The 22292-nt window shown below is 39.9% G+C and overlaps 4 protein-coding genes across 7 annotated transcripts; 2 read left to right on the top strand and 2 right to left on the bottom strand.

Moving 5' to 3' along the window:
- Window positions 1-3021: 3021 nt before the first annotated feature.
- On the bottom strand, window positions 3022-3631 carry LOC131471996 (histone H2A-like). Its single transcript, XM_058648889.1, has one exon. It carries the CDS (start codon window positions 3582-3584, stop codon window positions 3198-3200), a length of 387 nt encoding a protein of 128 aa, XP_058504872.1. The 5' UTR covers window positions 3585-3631; the 3' UTR covers window positions 3022-3197.
- A 255-nt stretch (window positions 3632-3886) lies between these two features.
- On the top strand, window positions 3887-4999 carry LOC131471958 (histone H3). The gene has a single exon (XM_058648791.1). It carries the CDS (start codon window positions 3903-3905, stop codon window positions 4311-4313), a length of 411 nt encoding a protein of 136 aa, XP_058504774.1. The 5' UTR covers window positions 3887-3902; the 3' UTR covers window positions 4314-4999.
- A 2221-nt stretch (window positions 5000-7220) lies between these two features.
- Window positions 7221-10612, top strand: ackr4a (atypical chemokine receptor 4a). Of its 2 annotated transcripts, none has more exons than XM_058648533.1 (2): window positions 7221-7273; window positions 8864-10612. In XM_058648533.1, the coding sequence occupies exon 2, from the start codon at window positions 8871-8873 to the stop codon at window positions 9969-9971; it is 1101 nt and encodes a 366-aa protein (XP_058504516.1). In that variant the 5' UTR covers window positions 7221-7273; window positions 8864-8870; the 3' UTR covers window positions 9972-10612. The 2 variants fall into 2 exon arrangements, with proteins under 2 accessions (XP_058504516.1, XP_058504525.1); XM_058648542.1 differs by having other exon boundaries at window positions 7238-7269.
- A 1059-nt stretch (window positions 10613-11671) lies between these two features.
- On the bottom strand, window positions 11672-22181 carry e2f5 (E2F transcription factor 5). 3 transcript variants are annotated; one of them, XM_058648563.1, is made up of 10 exons: window positions 22041-22181; window positions 21816-21947; window positions 19866-19975; window positions 19500-19658; window positions 18145-18256; window positions 16816-17143; window positions 14526-14654; window positions 14335-14373; window positions 12449-12551; window positions 11672-12352 (listed from the first exon to the last, which is right to left on the bottom strand). In XM_058648563.1, exons 2-9 carry the CDS (start codon window positions 21942-21944, stop codon window positions 12475-12477), a joined length of 1083 nt encoding a protein of 360 aa, XP_058504546.1. In that variant the 5' UTR covers window positions 21945-21947; window positions 22041-22181; the 3' UTR covers window positions 11672-12352; window positions 12449-12474. The 3 variants fall into 3 exon arrangements, with proteins under 3 accessions (XP_058504546.1, XP_058504555.1, XP_058504539.1); XM_058648572.1 differs by having other exon boundaries at window positions 22067-22169; XM_058648556.1 differs by having other exon boundaries at window positions 21816-22168.
- Window positions 22182-22292: the final 111 nt, after the last annotated feature.

Here is a 22292-nt window from a genome sequence, read left to right as displayed (position 1 = left end):
GTTTTAACTCGTCCCCACAAGCTTTAAAAACACAGTAATTAAATGTTAATACATTTATTAAATGTTTGTATCTGATTTCAACGAAAGCACATTGCATTCATTTGAAGAAAAAAAAACTCCATAGAACTCAGAAAAACGTTTTTTCTGAGTAATTCATTGTTTTTTCATTTCTTTTTTATGTTTTTCTGAGTAATTATCTTATCACACTTAAGCTTAAGATATAAAACCACTAGAGCCAAAAAAAAGATTAATCCTGGAGGAATTATTTAAATACTTTGTTTTGTCACAGTCCAATGTTTTCTTTTTTTTTTCCAAAGCAGAATCTGAAACTGATGACATCAACAATCGTTTTGAGTAAACTGTCCTAACTGAAGAAACAGAAGTTACAGTCAAGACAGTTATTAATCATTTATTACCAGAGACATATTAATGTTTACTTTACTTTAATAATTAAAATCAACAAAGTTATACCTGCAAATCTTACACACTCACATATATTTGTATTTATATTCTCACAATTTGTTTGCCTTTTATTCAGAACATGATTTAATAGAGTTTGTAAGAACTAAAGAGAGACAAAGACACAATCAGCACATGTGCTACATATGCCCGGATAAGTTGAGCTTATTTAAAAACGATAAGAAAAGTGGTTACCTTAATTTTATCAAGTAATTTAATGAACTTTTTAAGAACATTTAACTTAAAATATTTTGTAATATCAAATCATTTTTATAGTTATTACACTTGAATAATTAAATTCAATGCACTAAATTCCAAGTTGACTTAACTAAAAATAATTGGTAATAATAACTATGCAAAGCAGTTGATATTATAAAGATTTTAAAAAGTTAATTGCTCATTACTTGAAAAATAACTAAGGCACACTTTTCTCTTTTTTTGTAATTTTTGTCGGTAAACTCAACTAATCCAGGCTTACATTTTAAAGCATCACAAATCACCCTTTAAAGAGAGAAACTGCTGTTACTGATTAGTGACAAAAGTAGAACTGTAAAATAAACAAAGTTTTTTACAGATAATGCATAAATCAGTCCAAAAAGAACACAGAAGGCCTGAGGAAGGTTGACACTAAGTTCCCTTCCAGGATGATCCCAACTCTGGATGGGTTCAGGGGTGAGTTTTCCTCATCGATACAGACGATTCCCACTGGGAGACTGACTGTATGCATCCTTGTCAGTTACAATCCCTCGTAGAGGGAAAAAAAGATTGGCAAGAGGGCAGAATCAAGTTAGTTGTCCACACAAAATGCCTTTAGATGCTTACAATGAAACCACACTTCAAAAATAAACTGTATACTGAGAGACGTGAAAAGAAAGACACACTGCTCATACAGGATTTGAGGCGTGGTCATAAAACCCTGTAAGACCCAAATATAGAAAAAAAAATATTTTACCTTTCAGATGTTGTTGTAGGAGGCCTTTGATGAAGAAATGTTTATGTATGATTTTAGAGAAATGTTGTAATATTGCAACATTGGGCCTAGTTGGGAGCAGAATTCCTGTATTTGTACTCAAACAACTCAGAACAACTAAGGGTTCATTTGCAGGGTTGTTTGCGTACTCTGCCCCATAAAGGCATATAATAGCATTAATAATAATCACACATCAGTCATATTTTTTATGAAGTCATTTATTACAAAAAAATTAAACAAGATAAAACTCTAGCTTTTTTTTCTTCATTCCTTTTTTTCTTTTCATGACTGACATTCTATGGTGGTGAAAGTCCCAAAAACAGTTCTTGTTCTCTGAAAAGCAAAGGTGAACCTCACACTTGCTGTGTATCCTTTATTGCAGTGTCTGCAGCGTCCTCTCCCTGTCTTCCGTGGGAAATGTGCAACTAGGTCCTTGCGTACATCCAATGGGAGGTGTGCACATCTCTTGGACGGTCTCTTCTGAGCATTCGGAGGGCTTACTGATGTCACTGTCTGTGTTGCTGGGCTCCCTTTGCCTGGAGATGGTCGTCCTCTCTTTGGAGTTTGAAGTGTTGTGTTTATCAGGATGATAGATGATGCTAGCTGTGCCTGAAACTGTCTCCTGTTCATTGTCTCTTTGCTAGACATCTTGAGAGCTTTGCAGTCCCACTTGTAGAGGAGCCAAGCATTGACCACAGCAAGGATGATGGTGTGCCAGAAGATGTACATGTACCAGTGACGGGATTTGATGGGGAACTTATATTTGGCTGTAAAGGAGTGCAACAAGTCCCCACCTCCCATGTACCAACAAATGTGAGGCCTCTCAACTTCAATGTAGGTTATTTTGGCTTTGTCCCAACATTGAATCTTCTGCACAGGTTTCATCACAACATCACGTGACAATCCAAGTTCATATTTGGCTCACATATCGAGTCTGATTCATAGATTTGGTCTGAAATGGCATAGGAGGAGAGCAGTGTTACCTCGGCCTGTCCTGATGGCTCAGATCATTTGAGGCGAGAAATTCGTTCTAAATTAATTCTAAATGACTAATTTCTCGCCTGATCTGAGCCAGCGGATCATTTCATCAGGACAGGCTGAGGTAATGCTGCTCTCCTTCGGACACTAAGCAGCCAGTGTCTGCTGAGGGGAAACTTATGACCTCCGATACCGTTGCTGCCAAACTATATATAATACATCATATCTTAATACACAAACCCTGAATTGAATTCTAAATGACTAATTTCTCGCCTCAAATGATCTTAAAATTGTGCTTTTTTTTATATAAAATTATTTATTTATTTTCTCTGCTGCTATGCTGTGATACATGGCAGCCATGCCATTTCAGACCAAAGCAATGACTCGACCTGCGTTAGCCCCGCCCTCTGACTTTGATAGGCGGGTTTGACGGATAAAATAAATTAATGATTCACTGCGACACAGACCATGAAATAATTAAATGTTTAATAATTAAATTTTAATGAATGAGTTAATGGTGTATTTATTTCCTTAATTTTAGCCCTACATAGTTAATTACGTACAACATCTTCATATTTTCTCTAACTTCAGATGTTAATTACAGGTTCAAAATACAAGTTTGATGTACTTTATTTCAATTATTGATGACCATACTGTTACATTTAATTTAACATCTTCATATTTTAAAGACACTGACAGTTTTACTGTATTTTAAAGAGGAGGATGAGCAGTTTCTCAGAGTGAGTGTGTGGCTCTTAAAAGAGCCTTTTGTTTGTGGAGTTGTTGTGGTTTACTTGGACTTGGCGGGCTTCTCGGTCTTCTTGGGCAGAAGAACAGCCTGGATGTTGGGCAGCACGCCGCCCTGAGCGATGGTCACTCCGCCCAGGAGTTTGTTGAGCTCCTCGTCGTTGCGGACGGCCAGCTGCAGGTGGCGGGGGATGATACGGCTCTTCTTGTTGTCGCGGGCGGCGTTTCCAGCCAGCTCCAGGATCTCAGCGGTCAGGTACTCGAGCACAGCGGCCAGGTAGACGGGGGCGCCGGCACCCACACGGTGAGCGTAGTTGCCTTTGCGCAGCAGCCTGTGAACACGACCGACGGGGAACTGGAGTCCAGCACGAGAGGAGCGGGTCTTTGCCTTAGCGCGGGCTTTTCCGCCGGTTTTGCCTCTTCCTGACATGGTTAATTTTTACCAGATTTTTCTGACAAACTCAGAGAAAGTGTGCCTCAAACAGCGCAAACCCTCCTTTATATGTCCACGAAAGCGCGGAGACTCCTGCCAGACCAACCAGAGCAGAGCAGCAGAGGGGGGGATCACCCTCTGCGCTTTCAAGCCACTTTTGTCCAATAAGCAGCGGGGCATCGGGCTCCTCTGGGCGGCGCTGCGCCCCTGGAAGAGCCGCTCACCACCAATCAGGAGCCGGAGGACTGTTTAAGAGCAGAGAGTCGCTCGTATCTGCTTCACTTTTTCCCCCCGTTGAAAGCAACAAGCAGAAACATGGCAAGAACCAAGCAAACCGCCCGTAAATCTACCGGAGGTAAAGCTCCCAGGAAGCAGCTGGCCACCAAGGCTGCGCGTAAGAGCGCGCCTGCCACCGGCGGCGTGAAGAAGCCTCACCGTTACAGGCCCGGTACCGTGGCTCTGAGAGAGATCCGTCGCTACCAGAAATCCACGGAGCTGCTGATCCGCAAGCTGCCCTTCCAGCGCCTGGTGAGAGAGATCGCTCAGGACTTCAAGACCGACCTGCGCTTCCAGAGCTCCGCTGTCATGGCTCTGCAGGAGTCCAGCGAGGCTTACCTGGTCGGCCTCTTCGAGGACACCAACCTGTGCGCCATCCACGCCAAGAGAGTCACCATCATGCCCAAGGACATCCAGCTGGCCCGCCGCATCCGTGGAGAGAGAGCTTAAACTCTGTCCCGCTGCTGCTCCACTATCCTCCACCTCAACGGCTCTTTTAAGAGCCACCTCACTCTCAACTCTAGACAACAGTCCTCTGCTGCCTCAACATATTTAATAATGGATACAAGTTTCCTAACATTACATATTTTCTTCTACTAAGAATAAACATTTTTTGATTGCAGTATCATGAAGATCGAAGCTGTCATGGGATCACCAATACAACCATTGTTCAAACTCCCATTACAGTACAGTTGGCATAGGAAGTGAGAATGTGGCCTTGTTTCGTATTTAAAGACATTTGACCTTTTATTTAATAAATGCCAACTGCTGATTAACAAAGGTGCTATTGTTTAACATTATCCGATAAGAATCCGCACCCATTTATCCTCGAAGGGAAATTATGGGGGACACAAAACCGACTCACACACCCATGTCACCATGTGACCTATGGCGTTAATGGCAGGAAATCGTAAGAATTTCATATTATATGAGGTGATACTAATAGCAGCTTATTTCTGAATGTCTTGGTAAGTAGCTTGTAATAATTGTGATAATTATGATGTATGGATAAAGGGAAGCAACTTTGACCATGAATCATCCACTAGGTTGACTCTGACACTCATTTTATTTTGTGACTCTTGAGGACAAACCACCAAATAAAACATTGGTCTGGTCAGACAGGTCAGACATTTTCACTTCTCATGTCTGGATCGTTTAAAGATGCTCACTCATCTACATAATGGGCGGAGAAATATAATAAATACTAAAGGAAATAAGTGAATCCAAAAATAAATATATATTTTTAATTATTTTGAATGAACTTGCACGATTATTCATACTAAATGTTTGAAATCACAAATGTTCTTATTAATTGTATTGTATACACATGTATTTATTTAAGATACGATAAGATAGTCATTTATTTGTCCTGCAGTGAGGAAATGTACATTGTTACAGCAGGAAAGACAGTAAAGATAAAGATAAATAATAAACACGCCTTACCAATAAAAAGTACAATATATTTTAAATTTAACACTAGGACATTATATTAAAAAATAGTTAAAATAGAATGTAGAATGTACATTATGGACCGTTTGCAGAATATACACAGTATGGCCTTGATATTTACAGTATAAACAAAGGTTGAACATGGGAAAATTACCGACTCAGTCACTGCCTCTCTTCTCCTGTTGGGGGCGCTGCTGCACCATAGACTCCTTTATCCACCATGAAAACCCACAGCGCCATATTCCTCCTCTGTGGGTTTCCAAGGAATCTATGGTGCAGCAGCGCCCCCACCAGGAGAAGAGAGGCAGTGAGATCATGTTCCAGAAATAAGAAAATTAAAAAATTATATATATTTTTTTTAATTATTATAATTTAAAAAAATTTTTTATGATTATTAATTTATTTTAAAGTGGGTGTGTCAGGCAACAGAGAAAGTATGGAAGACCACAATTGAAAATAAATGAATGAACAATAAAGAAATACATGTGTTAATCAATAAGGAAATAGAGAATTATATATATTTTTTTAATTCAAAAATAAGCAACTATGCTCAGAAAATGATAAATAGTTAAATGAATTGTTTTATTTGCCTGCACCTCATCTCTCGTTCCATCATAATCCAATACTGTCTCATACTGTATTATCAATAGTGTCTCAGTGTCGCGTGACATGTGACCACAAGATGGCGTCACAGCTTGTGTTTTCCTCACATGTGTTTGAAACAAACATCCAAAATAATTCCACTCCTGTGCATGTTGTTTGTGAGAATGATTTGTTTGTTGATAAACTGCAGACACACAGTCACAGTGAGAGCTGCTCAGTCCGATCACGACAGCAGGAGTTTCATACATAGATGTTTTGTCTTCTGCACATCAAATTAAAAATAAATATTAAAAAAACATACGTATATGTACAGTATATATATATATATATATATATATATAAATGTGTGTGTGTATTTTACTGCTTAGAAAACACACAGATTGTTTAGATGAGAAACAGCAGTTGGTGTTCTCACATCTACGAAGGGTCATTTAGAGCAGGTTTATTTCACCTTGATGCTGGACTGTGAGGAGACAGGATTTATGACCTCATTTATGATCACAGTGCTCAGGGCAGTTTTAAAGCATGTTGTAAGTATTATCACTCAGTAGACACAGACTTTTCTTTCTAATTCATTTCAGACGACCTTTATGCTTTAATAAGTCAATCTCTGCTGCACAACGCATGTATTATATTTATATTTAGGGCCCTGATACAGCAGCCCTGATAATTATTTCTCTTCTATTATTTATCTTATTATTCTCTGTGTGCACTTTTAAAGGCTTTGTCATGGACAAACCACGTTTTTAGAGCGATGTGATGAATTTTGCAGGAATTACAGTTGACTTTTGACCTAACAGTTGACTTTTTGTTTATTTGTGTTGTTTATATATATGTGTTTACATTTTCTACAGTGTTTTATTGTTTGTTTTTTCAGTCTTTTATTTTTGGGTATTAATGTTTTCTTATGTCTTATCGCTGATGTAACTGTTGTCATTTTTAAATAAAGTTGGATGGGATTGGATCTATTTTTAGCCCTGAGCTTAATTTGATTTGGGGGCCCTCTCCCACAAATGTAACACTGTCAATTCATTATAGTTGGGTTATTTACACCAAACCAGCAGTTGTGTTTCTGTTGTATAACAAATGAGCCCTTGTCTGCATGTTCTGGTCAATTTCAATCATTGCTCCTCCTCGACTGTAAATCAATTATTAAAGACGGCTTCAACTTCACCTTTAACTTTATTGTTATGTTTACTGTAGACGGCGTTGCTATAAAAGTACAAAAAAACACTCTCTCTCTCACACACACACACACACACACACACACACCTCCCACTCCTCCCACACGTGCTGTGCTCTGGACTCTGCAGAGACAGAGACAGACGAGACAGAAGGCAGAAGAAAACGGAGTGTGAGTGAGTATCTGTTCCTTCACACATCTGTTTTAAAGAGTTACTCTGTGTTATGATTTACTTTATTAGTTAGTGCACAGCTACATATCGTTTCTGTGATATAATTCATTTTGTCTTACTTTTAATCAGGATTTTAAGAGAGGCGATAGCACAAATAGAAATCTTTTTTTTTTTTACTTACATCAACGTAAATGTGGAAAAAGCACTTTTTACTGCATGTTTAAAAAGATTAATGCTACGCATGCATTAACTTGGTTTCTATCGTGAGTGGTGAGCTGTACGGACGTTTACAATTGGAGGTTTTTGTACTTAAACGTGAGTTAGAATAGAATAGAATAGATTAGAAAACTTTATTGTCCAACATGGACATTTGCCTGCCTCACCAGCATAAAAACATCAAATCTTAAAAAGGAAATGAACAGAAAGTGATAAACTTTGTATACATTTTTGGCGGCCAGGGGAACTCTGTGGCGCATTCACTCCCCCCTGTTTTTTTCAATCCTTATTCAACAACAACAATCTAAATGTACCGGTTACTTGCTGATAGAGATCACACAAAAACATTCAGTGAGCTGATGAAATGTGCTTAAAATAATGTCATCGCAAATCATTCAAATGAATTTGACCATACGCAGCTTTCACAGCACATTAAAGCGTAAAAACGTAAACCGTTGTTGTTGTTTTCCAGTGATAAAATAATAGCAGACTTAAGGACTGAAGTTTGCGCAAACGCAGTCATGAAGCGAGCACCTATTTCTCTTTAAGTGTAAATAAAAACTTTAAAAACGTCACTAATCAGCGATGCCCGTGACATTCTCTCTGTAGTACGTTCACTTTTTGCAGATCAGAAAAACGTGATCGTTTATACAAGCTGAAACTGAGCATCCTCCTCCACCCTCTGCTGCTGTGAGGCACAATCAAACGCTCATTTATCTCACGCACTGATGGCACAACCGACGGGAGGAGCTGTGGGCAATTTGTCTAAATACTCACATGCAGGGGATGTTGACTCTGATGTTATCCAGAAGTATTTTTACTCCCATGTCGTTCTCTGGTGTCGTTTCCAGACAAATCCACAAGTTATTTCCAAATAAAAGCAGCTTACTCGCTGTTGCTGAAGCTGTCTAGAGAGTGAAATGAAAAATGTGTTCTATTATAATCATTTTAGTATTAAACTTTAGTTAAAGCTGCAGTGTGTAATGTAACATTTCCTGTTACACTGCCTCCTTTATCTGAAAACAGGCAAAACTATCAGACCTGATTGAAGGAGCGTTTGTGTGTATACAGCAGCAGTGCAGGGGTGGGCGGGGACAAGAAGTGTTTATCCCGTCAAACTACTGAGATTTTCTTTGAGCCGTCATACTCCAACCTGTGTGCAATCGTCTCACTTTACCAGCTCGACGTCACGGCTGTCTCCGTCGTCCTGACATAAAAAGAATCACTTCCCGTATGTGGATTTCTATCACAACACCTAGATTTGCACCTCGATCAGCGAGATACACATTTAAACACCGGTTTTACACTTGAAACAAGTGGTTGAGTTACACTTTACAACTTAATAAAGAGAGATAATCGTGTGTTTTCCCCTCACAGATTCAGTATGGAGGTCGCGGGGGACGACTACTACTACCACGAAAACATCAGCTTCAACTTCAGCTATGACGACTATCCCGCCTTGTGCGAGAAAGCCGACATCCGCTCCTTCGCCGCCATCTTCCTCCCCGTCGTGTACGCGGTGTGTCTGGTGGTGGGAGTGGCGGGGAACGCCCTGGTGGTGACGGTGTACGCCTACCACAAACGCCTAAAGACCATGATGGACGCCTTCCTGACCCACCTGGCTGTGGCCGACCTGCTCCTGCTCTTCACGCTGCCGTTCTGGGCCGCGGATGCCGCGCGGGGCTGGGAGCTGGGGGAGCTGCTCTGTAAGACGGTGTCGACCTGCTACACGGTCAACTTCACCTGCTGCATGCTGCTGCTGGCCTGCATTAGCCTGGACCGACACCTGGCCTTTGCCAGGGCACAAGACAGAGACCAGGGGAGTTGGTTGCAAAGGATGTTTCATAGGAGACACTGTTGGAAGGTGTGTGTGGTTGTCTGGGCAACAGCTTTCATGCTCGGTCTTCCTGATTTGATCCTCTCAGAAGTGAGGTGGGGATCTAACCGGAACATGTGCATGGCTGTGTACCCTTCCTCCATGGCTCGAGGAGGTAAAGCCGCTCTGGAGACAGCGGAGGTGCTGCTGGGATTCCTGCTTCCTCTCATCGTTATGGTGATCTGTTACTGGAACGTGGCCCGAGTGCTAAAGAGCCTCCCCGTTGAAAGCAGAGGCAGGAAGTGGAAAGCTCTGCGCGTTCTTCTCATAGTAGTCGGAGTGTTTGTGATCACACAGCTGCCTTACAACGTCGTGAAGGTCTATCGCATGATGGACTCCGTCTACGCTTTAGTGTCCCACTGTGGGACGAGTAAAGTGCTGGACACGGCGGCTCAGGTGACAGAGAGCCTGGCGCTCACTCACTGCTGCCTCAACCCGATCCTCTACGCCTTCGTGGGGACGTCGTTCAGGCAGCACATGACCAAACTGGCCAAGAGGTTTGGAGAGAGGAGGAGGAGGAGGAGAGAGAATCCTGCAGAAGAGGAAGGGATGGAGATGTCGTTTAACTCTCACAGTGCATCTCAAGCAACAGACACATTCTCAATATGAGTTACACTGAGTGTCACTTATTAAGTATATACTGAAGTAGCATGAGCACTTACAAGTAATCTGTGGTTTTGTTGTGAAAAATAGGAGGTGTTAACTGTTCAGTCTTCTAATCTTGAGTTTTATAAAAGTTTCCAGTAACAAATAAATTGGATTATTGGACAAATGAAGTTTACAGGAGGACGTTGATAAACACATGCTGAAATAATCCAGTAAAGACAAAGTTTCACTGGACATTGAAGCTAAAACATAGAACCAACCCTGCATTACAAACCAGCACTTGCAATGTTTACATTTTGATCCACCGAGTATAGAACTAACATAAGCATGACAGAATTCATCCGTTTGTCTGTTAAAGACGTTGCTGAGCATCCGAAACTTCCTTCACACGTTATATTTAAATGTCTGTAATCTGGATCAGTAACCCAGTAATCTGGTAATAAGGTTTTCTTGAAAATATGATTTCAGTGGGTGTATTCTTACCAAACCTTAATGGGAACATATTTGGCTGATAATCTACCCCATCACAACAAAATTCAGGACAAATTTACAGACAAAATCTCTCTTGTACAACAAGTCACAAGCAACCGAAGAAATTAGCAGAGTTGAAACTTGATACATAGTTCAACTAAGAGATAAAAATAAAAAAAAGATGAAACAAGACAAACAAGATCAACTTTGTGTCTGTGGTTATTTGAATCAAAGTCAAGCGATAAACTGGATATACTACACATGACTGTACTTGCTACTGACAAGAACGACACAGGATTTAAGACCTCACACCTTTCAGAACATATTAGTCACAGATTAGTCGACATGAGGGCGACATCTGCATGGACGTTCTGTGTCGTGACTCTTGTGAATATGAGGATTTATGATGAATTTTCATGCCTGTGTTTGTAACCTCAACATCACACTTTGGAGCAGAAGACACTTATACACAAATATGGGAACATTATGGTGACACATCCACTGACTATTTGGTTCCAGTCCTTTGCCTCTGTTTCGTCAGCAACAAGGACACGGTTCTCTCAAAAATGATAAACAACTGTGTTATTGCCAGAATCAGCATCCTGTGGGATTTGACTTTTCACTTATCACTGATTTCAAGTTTCCCGAAATGCCTCCGAATATGAGAGACACATGGACAAGTCACAGGTGTTTTTCTGGGCCGACTGCCGAGCTGCAAAACACTGATGAAGAATATGCATCAGTAAATGCTTCAGTAGCACAGACTCCTTTCGATTCTCTTGTTCTCCATCTCCAGAGTAGACTTTCAGTACTGTTTAACAATATTGGCTCACTGTTAAAACATTTACATAAACAAACCCATTTTCTTTTGTAAGACAGTTTCAACATCCACTCACACATTGACTTTTTCCTACTTGTGTTTACATGCAGTTCCTGCTTCCCAGCTGGTACAGATCAGTTTTATCAAACCATGACCTGGCATGTGAGGATTAGCGTCCGTCAGTGGAGCAAAACACTTCCCTGCACCAAAAATAGAGAGAGAAAGAGAAAAGGTTTGACATGAGTCACAACTTAAAATGTTAAACTCCGATAACTAACTGTCAAACATGTTGATTCAGAGATTCAATATTTATTGAAAAATGTGCAATATGAAAAACCAGCATGAAACAAAAAAACATGGCTTGTGATAACAAAACACAAAAATATATATTTATGTATAAATATATAACATGCCAATTAAGGCTCTTGATATTTATTATTTCAGATAAGAAATATGGATAATTCACTTTCTAAATTACAATACAGCGGTCAAACAGCTTCAACAGACAAGACAAAGATTTGCCTTGTCCTCAATTCCTCAAAGGACAAAAACAAAAAAAGGCCTAAAAATGGCAGTTTCACAGTAGAAAATAAACAGGTTTTTTTAAAACGTGAAAACAAGGCTACAAAACGTAACCTAAACATTTTGTTCATTAAATACAACAGACCATAACTATGAAATCTGTTTTTACACAATATGGTCATAACTCTGAACTAGACCTTCAACCCTGTATCGAAAAAAAGCCAACACTGAACACAAGGAAAACTTAAATAGTGATTATGTTGACAAACAAACATGTGTTTACAGTCTTCAAGTTTCAGGTGGAAATAAAACAAAAAGAAGCAGTCGGATACTGAAGGATGTGTCCTGACTTTGTTCCAGTAAGGCACTCATTACTGAGGAATGGTTGGACCAAACACCCACTAAACCATGTAAGATCTAATGGAGAGAATAATGACTGCTGGCTTTGTAGACCTCGTAAGGTTAATCCATCACTTTGTTTCGTTGTTGGCTGAGGACACACAGGCGGTGCAGCAAAAGAGTGAAACAGTCTTGTACTCTTGTAGTGGCGAGGCTGATGTGCACGGGACATCTGTGAACACACAAACACAGGAATGTTTAGGGCTCAGCGGTTGCATTCGAAACAAAAAATGAGGGGGAAAAGTGTGTTTGAAGCGTCTTTACATACGGACAGAAAAGCTAGAGGGTTGGCGATCAGTAGTTGAGGATCTGCACGTCAAACAGGTCGCACACTCCCTCGTTGTCGTCCAGGTTGAAGCTGTAATCGATGCCTGTGAAACAGCGAGCACACAGACAGGTTTATGGAGGGCTGTGATATTTTGGTCAAGCACCACCTACAGGTCAGTAGTAGAGAACAGTGCCAGCTCCAGCAAGACATTCTACTGAGAACTCCCTCCAGTTCTCACTATACACATGAATGGGAAACGGTCGGAAAAATGATCAGAACCAAGGCCAATTTGGAGCCTGACAGTGTTGTCATACTTTAACGTAGAGACGTGGTTGGAACTTTAAACTGGTCACAAGACTTTGTACTTTTATCACCTAAGTCGAAGTTTTGATATCTATTACAGTTTTTAAACAATCGCAGTTTACGTTTTATACAATTTCAGATTTCAGTATGTGTGTGTGTGGGCGTGCTGCAGTGACACATTCTAGGAAAAGTATCACAAAAAAATTTCTAGTTCTTCTTCCTCTTGTAGCTCATTTTTTGCCACAAAACCCATCGCACAGTTTCGGGTAAAACCTCACACATCCTATATCAGAACATGCAGTTCAAGTAGATGGTGGTGATCTTTTCTAAGCATTTCAAGTTACCATGGGGACAAAAAAAGGGAATGAATAGAGAAGGGTGTAAAAAATGATCACAACCCAGCCTAATTTAAAGCCTCATGGTGTCATACTTTAACGTAGAGACAAGGTTGAAACTTTAAATTGAAAATTAAATTGTTTTGATAACTATAACAATCACAGTTTAAGTTTTTTTTTAACCTTTTCTGATTGTTCTGAGTGGAGTGTGTATTTTTGTGCCACTTAAGAGTGAGACATCATAATTACACACAATTAATATTAGGGTGTAGGAATTTCTTCCCAAAGGATCGCTATGGATCACCCAAACTGGCAAATAATCCAATAAAATAAGGAAATTATGTAAATATGGTGCAAAATGGCTTAGTAGTGCCCCTCAAAGGTGAAAACCGGTAGGACAAAGCCAAAACAAAAGTGTACCAAATTCCACGAAACTTGGTGGAAACGTGTTACAACCCAAGATGAACAAAAAAGTATATTGAGACCATGGCCTCAGCTCAACAGGAAGTTGGCCGTTTTGAATTTGGCGTCCATCTTGGTGATTTGCAAACTCATCTGAGCACAGTAACTGCAGCAACATAAAAAAATGTGGCAAGTTGTACGAGACACAAAGATGAAGTTCTAGCAGATTGAAAAGGGCGTGACCACGGCAACCATCGAAATTTTGGTACAGATAGTCGCCGTACATTGACCAATCTGCTTGAAACTTCACACACGCGACTAGAGAGAAAAAACATCAGCAAATAAAACTCAAGGACATAGCGCCGCCTGCTGGCAGGGCAGCGGCTGAGAGGGCCTGCTCAATACTAATTATTATCAGTTTGTTAGACCTAACCCCTACATTTCAGGTGATTTCATCAACTCATACATGAAACTGGTTCGTTCAGGACATTCTCATTATTTTGAAATTCCTTTTATATACTGAAAGGAAATCTAAGACTGTCCTGCAATACCTGCTGAACTAAAGATGCTCACATCATTCTCAGCTGTGTTTTGGGTTTAGTTCTACTTAATAAACCTCAGCATCTAAAGAGAGTAAGATACTGAAAATGACTACACGTTTAGCATTTTAGTTCACATATTGCTGCAGGGACGTACAGGTACTTATGACATACTTAGTTCCACAAGTGACACCGTCCACTTATACTGACTCTCAAAGTTTTTTTCATTACAATGTAACAGCGAAAAATTACAAAAGGCATAGTTTCTCTTTATGAAGTTTTTTTCTCCAGGTCTTGAGACTCTTACCATCAGCAGACATGAGCTCATCAATCAGATCGACAGTTCCTACAAGAGAAATAAAAACAGGTTTTGGTTTGTACTCGTGTAAAAGATCATTATTAATTATGCACTATAAAGAACTGAAATCACCCTTCATCCTCCCCGAGCTTCGCTGCTGGATTCAATTACGGGGACAAACACTGTTTACATCTCCTAACCTTCTCTGTCGTCCTTCATGTGGTCTCCAGCAGTGTGGAGCTTCAGCAGGCTGCTCACGTCCAGCACCGACTGAAACTCTGGGTCCACAAGGTCCATGTGATGCTCCAGCGATGCCACTGGATGACTCTCTGCAGGGAACACACACACACACACACACACACGCACAATATGAATGCAGACTATATGGTGAGGAACCTTTTCAACCATTGACAAGTTGCATGACAGAGTTCACTTAGTTGTTCACCAGAAGAGAATGAGACACATTGAGAACTCTTATGTGGCAAATAAATCGTTTTAGGAAACATGCTTCGCTACTTCCATGGCAAGAGTCAGAGGAAATGATCAACAACCATCTTTTTATTGGTTTAGCTCAACATAAAGAATCCTGGAAGTTACTGTATCCAGACACATAATCCTCTGCAAGTCCAAACTCCAAACCTTTATTTTTACCTGGCTGGTCTTTAAGGGGAGATAAAAAAAACTTGTATTTCTTCATCTTAGATATGAATTAGCCAAGCAAATTTACTAATTACACACAAAGTAGGTCTGATTTACGGTCATTTCAAATACTTATTGAACAGAAAATAGAGTTTCTCTGACTGCATTTGGTTTCGACATTCTATCCATGCAGCACTGACCTCTTCTTTTAAAGATAGAGCCAGTAAAGACAGTGGTTAGACATTGGTTTCCTCCTACACAGAGAAAACAGTCTGGGAAAAATCACTCTCAAAGTTTGTATCTTGAACAAAAACCTTGCTCGTTTAATTACGATAGATACAAATATAGCAGATTGTTACAATTCAACCTTTATGTTGTCTTATGATTATGCTTGTTGAGCAAATAACATTTAGCCATTTCCTTCAAGGCTGTATACATTTAATACATCCTATGCAACATTACGACTAACATGGTGTTTTTAATGTAATAACTTTTGTTTGATGATACCATTATGAGAAAAGTGTCCTGTTCCTGCATGTCAGAGTGCTTTAACATCTGATCTTGAGTCAGATGCTTTTTTTTTTTGAAGCATTAATAAACTAAATCCCCATGAGTCATTTCCTAATGCCAGTGTACCGTCACCGTCCGTCTGACAGTGCAACTCAGGATTGACTTTCGGTCAGTGGTCACGGGAGAGTTCCTTAATACAACACAGAGTTGTGAAAGACAGGAACTGCTTGTAATTGCATTGCTTCATAAATATAAATAATGTAACTGCTCTCGGGTTTCAATGAACAAGTTAATAATGATAATCCTACAAGGTTATCATGTTTGCTGTTTGAAAAAAATGTCCGACAGATTGTTTGTGTTTGTAGTCTTGGGGGACTTGTGGTGGCATTGCAGGAGTTTTTAATAAACTACCCTGTTTGGCTTCACCCTTTAGGGAGCACCACAGCAAATCATCTGCTTCCATCTTTCACTTAATTTCATTCTAATTCACAACATCCATGAAGCTTCTTTTGTGGGCTTAATCTTTTCCTCCTGCCCGGCAGGTTCCATCTTCAACATCCTTTGTCAATATAGTCACTTTGCATGTGACCAAACCCTCTCAACCTTTCTTTATTTTCAAACCGTTTCAACCTGAGCTGTCCCTCTAATATGCTAAATTTCTAGTCCTGTCCATCCTGGTCACTCCCAATGAAAATCTCAGCATCTTCAGCTCTGTCTCCAAACCATACATCAAAGCAGGTCTCAATACCAGTGTTGGGAGTAACGCGTTACAAAAGTAATGCAATACCTTTTGCTGTAACACTGTAATGTAAGGCATTACTCATTATACAGATCACCTTATTGCTGGCAGAAATTTAGGACAGGTGTACGAGTGCGTGCACATCAGTCCTTTTTTTTGTGTGGCAGATATCTGCTCTCATTTAACACTCTGTGGACGTCCAACACCACCTATGAATCCTAGAATTTAAGTGCTACTGTCTCAAAGAGTCACAGAAACATAATTTCACTGCTAGAGGATGTTATTTCCACTAAATCCGGGCAGAATATACAAAGCAAAACAAATTACATTGCTACAGGGAGGGGGAGAACAGACTGGGATGTTAGACACATTGTGTCAACAACTGAAAAGTGTTTTATAGTTATATATATTTGAGAGGTTGCTGAAGCTGTGGTTGGTTAATAAAACTTTGTGAAGGCAAACTTTTCACATAAATCTATTCAGCACAGCCTGAGCAGTCTCTAAAAATGAATCAATGTTGTGCAAGAATTTCATAGAGGAAGTGAGAAAAAGCATTCAAATCCTCAAAAGCCTAAAAAAAAAATAAAAAAAAAAATCCTTACCCATCTGCTCATCAGCAGGGGTGGATGAGGGCGTCAGCATTTCATTATGTTGTGGCAGCACCATCTGGTGGTTGGAGCACAGGGAGTCCTGGCTGCAGTAGGAGGAGCTGGTGGTGTTGGAGGTGGAGTTCAGCGACACTGAGAGGGGGAACCTCTGCAGGCTGGCGGGGGTGTTGGGCGGAGTCAGCACTGGACAGATGTCGTCAGTGGGCGGCACCGGGACGACCACGGGTACTGTGCAGTCTGAATCTCTGTTGATGAGCAGGACCTGGATGGGAGCCGAGTGGCTGCGTAGGTTCACCTGGTACTTCTTCTGACCACTCTGACCCTGTGCAGCAGCAATGATTTAACATACTGACCAATAAAATCGCTGTGATCTGTGTTTTTTTCTATAGTGCATCACAGAACTACTTGAAGAAACAAACCAAATAGAGATGTATCACATGATACTGCAGCTTCCCTCAGCTATGAAGTACATTTTAGTGTCTTTTAATACATTGTCTAGGTTTTCCAAACTACAGCTCAGTTCATGATTCCTTCTCTCTGCCATTACAACATATGTTTCAACCAAAGCAGCGGGGACCTGTTTTTGACAAAAGAAAATTTCATAAACTACTAATTAAGGTCTGGAGAGGAAGAAGAGGAAGCTGAAGTTTCTGACTATACCACAAATCCACACCAGAGTCTCCTTCTGAGGATGTGGATGTTTCACTGTCCTGCATCTCTCTGGGAGTTACAGGCCACGTGATTTCACTCGGAGCCTTTTCCACAGAGCTCCTTGCAGTAAGAGAATGAGAGCCTTGGTTTTATTTAATTGAAAGAGTGCATGTATGGCTATGTATGATCGTATACTTAATGAGACATTACAAGTTCTACAATAAAGTCAAGCTCAGGTCAATCTGTCTACTTCAAAGACACATGAAACAAAAGTGCACACACACACTCACACACTAAGCTCGACAACACAAAAAAAGCACAGAAACTAATGAAATGACGAGTACTTCATGCATAAATAGGCCTATAATATAATAGGGAAAATTGCTGATTTAGTGGTCAACAGTAAAAATTACCACTTTTACTATTTTTCTAGCATCATTAGATTTTATAATGTCTCTGAGATGATAAAATATGCAATAACACAGCCAAAATGATGGCCAGTTAAAAGAGGGAGAAGTTGCCCAAATGGACACAAATGTCCACAATGAAGCCTGAGGGTTAAGTAAAATACATATGAAGTGTCTCGCCCCAATTCTCAGCAGGTATATCACACACATTAATGTGATTTTTTTTTTAAAGCTAAAAAGAAGAATTAAAAAAAAAGTGACCCACCATTTCTGGTAGTGGCACCTCCAGTTGTGTCCCAGCAGGAGCCAAAACAGCAAGAAGAGTTTCTCCACTGAAGGCCCCGCAGATATCTTCATGTGTCACAAATCTGTAAGTGGAGGAGTGTTAAGGAAGGAAGCACTAACGGAGGGAATAAACTGGAAGAACTAGTGTTGTGCAGGTTAGGATTAACCTGGATATGATTTCATAAGACACCTACAAGAGCAATTACTTCAGTAATCCTCCTTTAAAGCATTTTCTCTGCTCGGTAACCGATGTTAAAAGGGATTAACGGGAGATTTAAATTCCCCCTGAACTGAAAACTCAAATGACATATATACAATGTAAAGCCTCAGTTGTAGATGTTTTAAAAAGGTAACTAAACCCCCTCTCCTGAAGCCATGTCTTTACAATGCCTGACTTTGAAAAATGCCAAGGAGTTGGCTGAGAGCTTAGTGAGCAGGGAGTGTTAGTGATTGTGAGACAAACCTCTGAATCTGATTGTCGAAGAGAGAAAGGCAATGAAGTGACATTTATTAAAAGGGGAAGGAGTCTGGGAAAATACTTTACACCAAACTCTGAAGATTTGCACCTGGATCAACAAATATTACTAAGATCCAATATACACTGCTTTACACCTGGAAAAGTAGTTTAGGTACACTTTAAAGAATTTGATTTGTAAAACAGTGAGTTGCTTTTAGGGTATCTTCTAAAGCAGTTCAAGTGTTTTTTTAAACAAGCATACACAAAAATTAAATTGAAATTTTCAATTACGTCAGAAAGAAAATCATGAAAATCCTACATCTCATGTGTAAAACAATGTTAAGACATTTGAAAGAATGAGACCCTATATAATTTAATGTATAATTAAAGTTTAAACAAAAACTTAACTAAAAACCACTTAATTTACTTATTTAATCCCAATTACTGCTATTGTTTTTAAATGAATGAAATCAATGCCTTTCTGGACTTTGTACCCTGATAACAAGGGTGTAGGTTTGAGTATAGACCAGCCAGACTGTCCCTATCAATAATAGAGACAGGTCAATGTGTGTGTGAATGCTGTGACGAGAGTGAGAGCGAGCACATTTTACAAGCATCAGTGAACACATCACATCACAGCTGAGCAGAAATATTGCTGCAAGTCACAGAGGAGACGAGAGGGAGAGCGCAGGTGACGTGCTGCACACTGGCAGATCTTTTGCCTTCCCCTTTCTCATTGACCTGTACTACTGAACACACATGTAATTTTGTCCATGCCTACTTGTTTTTTTCTCTTGTTTCCCACCATTCTTGTAACCAAATCTTAAAACAAAAACTTAACAAACATAAAACAACTAAAAGTAAAAGTAGGATATGTGCAGGTGTTGGGATCACGGTTCAGATGTTTGATGTTCTCCTCCAGCCAGGCCTTCTGGTTGTCCAGCTCTTTCTCTTGGGCCTCCAGCTCAGAGATTTGAGTCTTCAGATCCTTTACCTGCTCCAGCATCTCTTGAGTTTGGCTGCCCGTGTTCTCACCCCTGAACATAAACATATTGGTATTCAGTGCAGCTGGTAAAACTGTCAAATGTCTGAATTCATTAGCTGTCATAGAAAGAAAAGACTAGTTTTCGTGCACAGTGGGGCATGCTAGCGCTAAAACGTTCACATCCACATTCTGGAGCTGCATGATGCTAAGGGAGATGGAAAATAAATTGAAGGTACTATATGAAAAAGAGTTTTCAAACCTCCACTGGATAATATTCTTGTTTTTCTTCTCAATCAGCCCCACACCTTCCAGTACATTAGTGATGTCATATATCCTCCTCTTCTGTTTTACTGCCAAGCTGTCTGCAGCCTGTTCATTGACACAGTTTGCACAAAGGGTTTTAGATTTTTGTTGACAACGTACTAACAGACATAAGCACAACAAATGACATTCATGCTGCCAACACTGCATGGAATGAAAAAGACGGAGGCTGCAGTGACACATGAACCCTTTCACAAATTAAGCTGCAAAAGCAGCAAATCAAAGCACTTGGCTGAAGAGGACATTTATACAATAGCGGTGGATGAAGGAGGGGGGGAAATGGACTGAGAAGCCTGCTGTGTAAACATTACACAGCTTTGGCGCGTAAGAAGGGAGGGAAAACTACAAATCAAAGTGAAGGAAAAGACAACACTTCATGTAGGTCTAGTAAAGATAAATCCACCTGTCAAATACTCATAACCACTTCAACTACTTCAAACCTTAATATTTGAGCTAAAAACAACTGAGGAAAACATTTGAAAGATGACAGGAAATAAATAATTTAGGTAATCTAGTAGGGCTTCAACTGATTATCTTCATACTTGAATAATCAATCATCAATAGTAATGCATCAATGCATATATAGCATTTGCCTCATCTGTTTATCTTTAATCTGTTGATTAGTTTCTCAATAGATGAGTCGTTTGGTTGTTCTTTTTTACCCAAAAAGCCTAAATATTTGGTTTAAATTATTTATTTATTAGATCAAGCAAAGAAATGATTCACATGTCAGAAGCTGGAGAAAATCATTATTGATTTATTCATTTTAATTACTAACCCAACAGCCAAACCAATTGACTTTTTATCAAAATAGTTTAATTTAGTAATCAATTAAATGCAGCAGCCCTAAACTACAGCCCTCAGAAAAATTAAGGACTTACAAAAAAAGTTTGAGTACAACCTAAGAAATCAGGCGGCCAAGGGTCAATATATGATGCCATTTTTGTTTGCTTATTTTCCCATCATCTGATAAAACCGTTTATTATTATTATTTATAATAATAACAAAGACAAAATTGATTAACCTGATTAAAAATGTAACAAAACCTACAGTCTCTCTCCTATCTGCATTTTGTGTCTGTAAAGTGAATATTAAAACATGAAACAAATCAGCAAAAGTCAACTTTCAGAAGGAAAAAAGATTTAGTGCACCTAGTAGCATTTACTGAGTTTCTAAGAGCAAAGTGCAGATTAAAAAAAAATTAAAAACTGGCCAAGTTAATAAGCAATAACCACTTTCCTAGTGCTCATTTGCACATCTGTTCTAAACACCAAAGTCACTAAACTGAATCGCAAACTGTTTAAACAGTATCACCACACTTACTGCTTCACTCTGAATATGAAAGTGCAAATTCATTCTAGAAAACCTTTGTGATTATACTACCCTCCAAAAAGTAAATAACAATTTTTAGTGCTGCATTCATATCAAAAAGTGTCAAGCACCTATGAGGTGGTGGGAGGGGAACCCTAAATCAAATACTTAGGGCCCCATTAAGGCTTGGGCCGGCCCTGGTTTTGAGGACAGCCATAGGCATAATGCATTTTCTAGCCCCTTATCCTAAACTTAACCCACTAAATGCCTAACCCTAACCCTAGAAACCAAGTCTTAACCCTCAAAAAGTCCTATGAAGATGTGGAGGACCTGCTAAAAATGTTCTCGCAACAACGACAACAACGGTGTTAAAAGCGAACTTATCCTCATAGGCTAATAAAGACAAACACACGGCCTGATTAATGGCGGCTAGCTAGTCCACCTGGTAACACAAATCAGTGCACCTGTCTCTCCTCTGCTTCAGTGTGTGAGCCCTTTGTTCAGGGAAAACAGCTATTAAAAGTTAAAAACGCAAACACCAACACTGAGTCTAGTATCACCATTTTTTTCTACTGACCACTTTTAAATCCAGGACGCCATCCTTAGCTTCTTGTAGCAGGCTGACGAACTTCATTGTGAGGAGCCCCAAACTTTTCTCGTGTCGACTCGGTGTGGAGCGCACAGTCTCCGTCGTCTCAAACTCCATCTTCTATGGAAATAATACAATTCCAACTTGTTTAACTCGTGTTTACCGGCAAACAATAACGAGCATTTCCTTCCATTCAGGCGCCCTCGTTGTTACCTTCAAGGGGCGACAGCAGCAGTTACCTGTGGGGGGTTCTTAAAAAAAACGTTACGTTAGGGTCCAGTTGCCACGGCAACCCTTGTCCTGCTCTGTCAAGCGCTCCCAGCCATCGAAGCCCCGCCTCACTACAGATTTGACACCGCCCCTCCTTGTGTTAAACTGGAACCAATCTATCGCACCTCAACCTGAATCGGAATGGAAGCCCAGACCAATAATGTCTAAACATGTATGACGTATATAAGACGATAA

Source organism: Solea solea, chromosome 1, assembly GCF_958295425.1.
Source record: "Solea solea chromosome 1, fSolSol10.1, whole genome shotgun sequence".
In the NCBI taxonomy this organism is placed as follows: Eukaryota; Metazoa; Chordata; class Actinopteri; order Pleuronectiformes; family Soleidae; genus Solea; species Solea solea.
This window is presented reverse-complemented; position numbering and strand designations above follow the sequence as displayed.

Excerpts from the sequence above, each read along its gene's own strand:
- LOC131471996 (XM_058648889.1), bottom strand. The coding sequence starts at position 3,584 with ATGTCAGGAAGAGGCAAAACCGGCGGAAAAGCCCGCGCTAAGGCAAAG.
- e2f5 (XM_058648563.1), bottom strand. The coding sequence starts at position 21,944 with ATGGAGTTTGAGACGACGGAGACTGTGCGCTCCACACCGAGTCGACAC. Across the intron at positions 19,659-19,865 it reads AAGAATATTATCCAGTGGAG|GGGTGAGAACACGGGCAGCC; the intron begins GTTTGAAAACTC and ends GTTTATGTTCAG. Across the intron at positions 14,655-16,815 it reads CCCTGCTGATGAGCAGATGG|AGAGTCATCCAGTGGCATCG; the intron begins GTAAGGATTTTT and ends TGTTCCCTGCAG.
- ackr4a (XM_058648533.1), top strand. The coding sequence starts at position 8,871 with ATGGAGGTCGCGGGGGACGACTACTACTACCACGAAAACATCAGCTTC.
- LOC131471958 (XM_058648791.1), top strand. The coding sequence starts at position 3,903 with ATGGCAAGAACCAAGCAAACCGCCCGTAAATCTACCGGAGGTAAAGCT.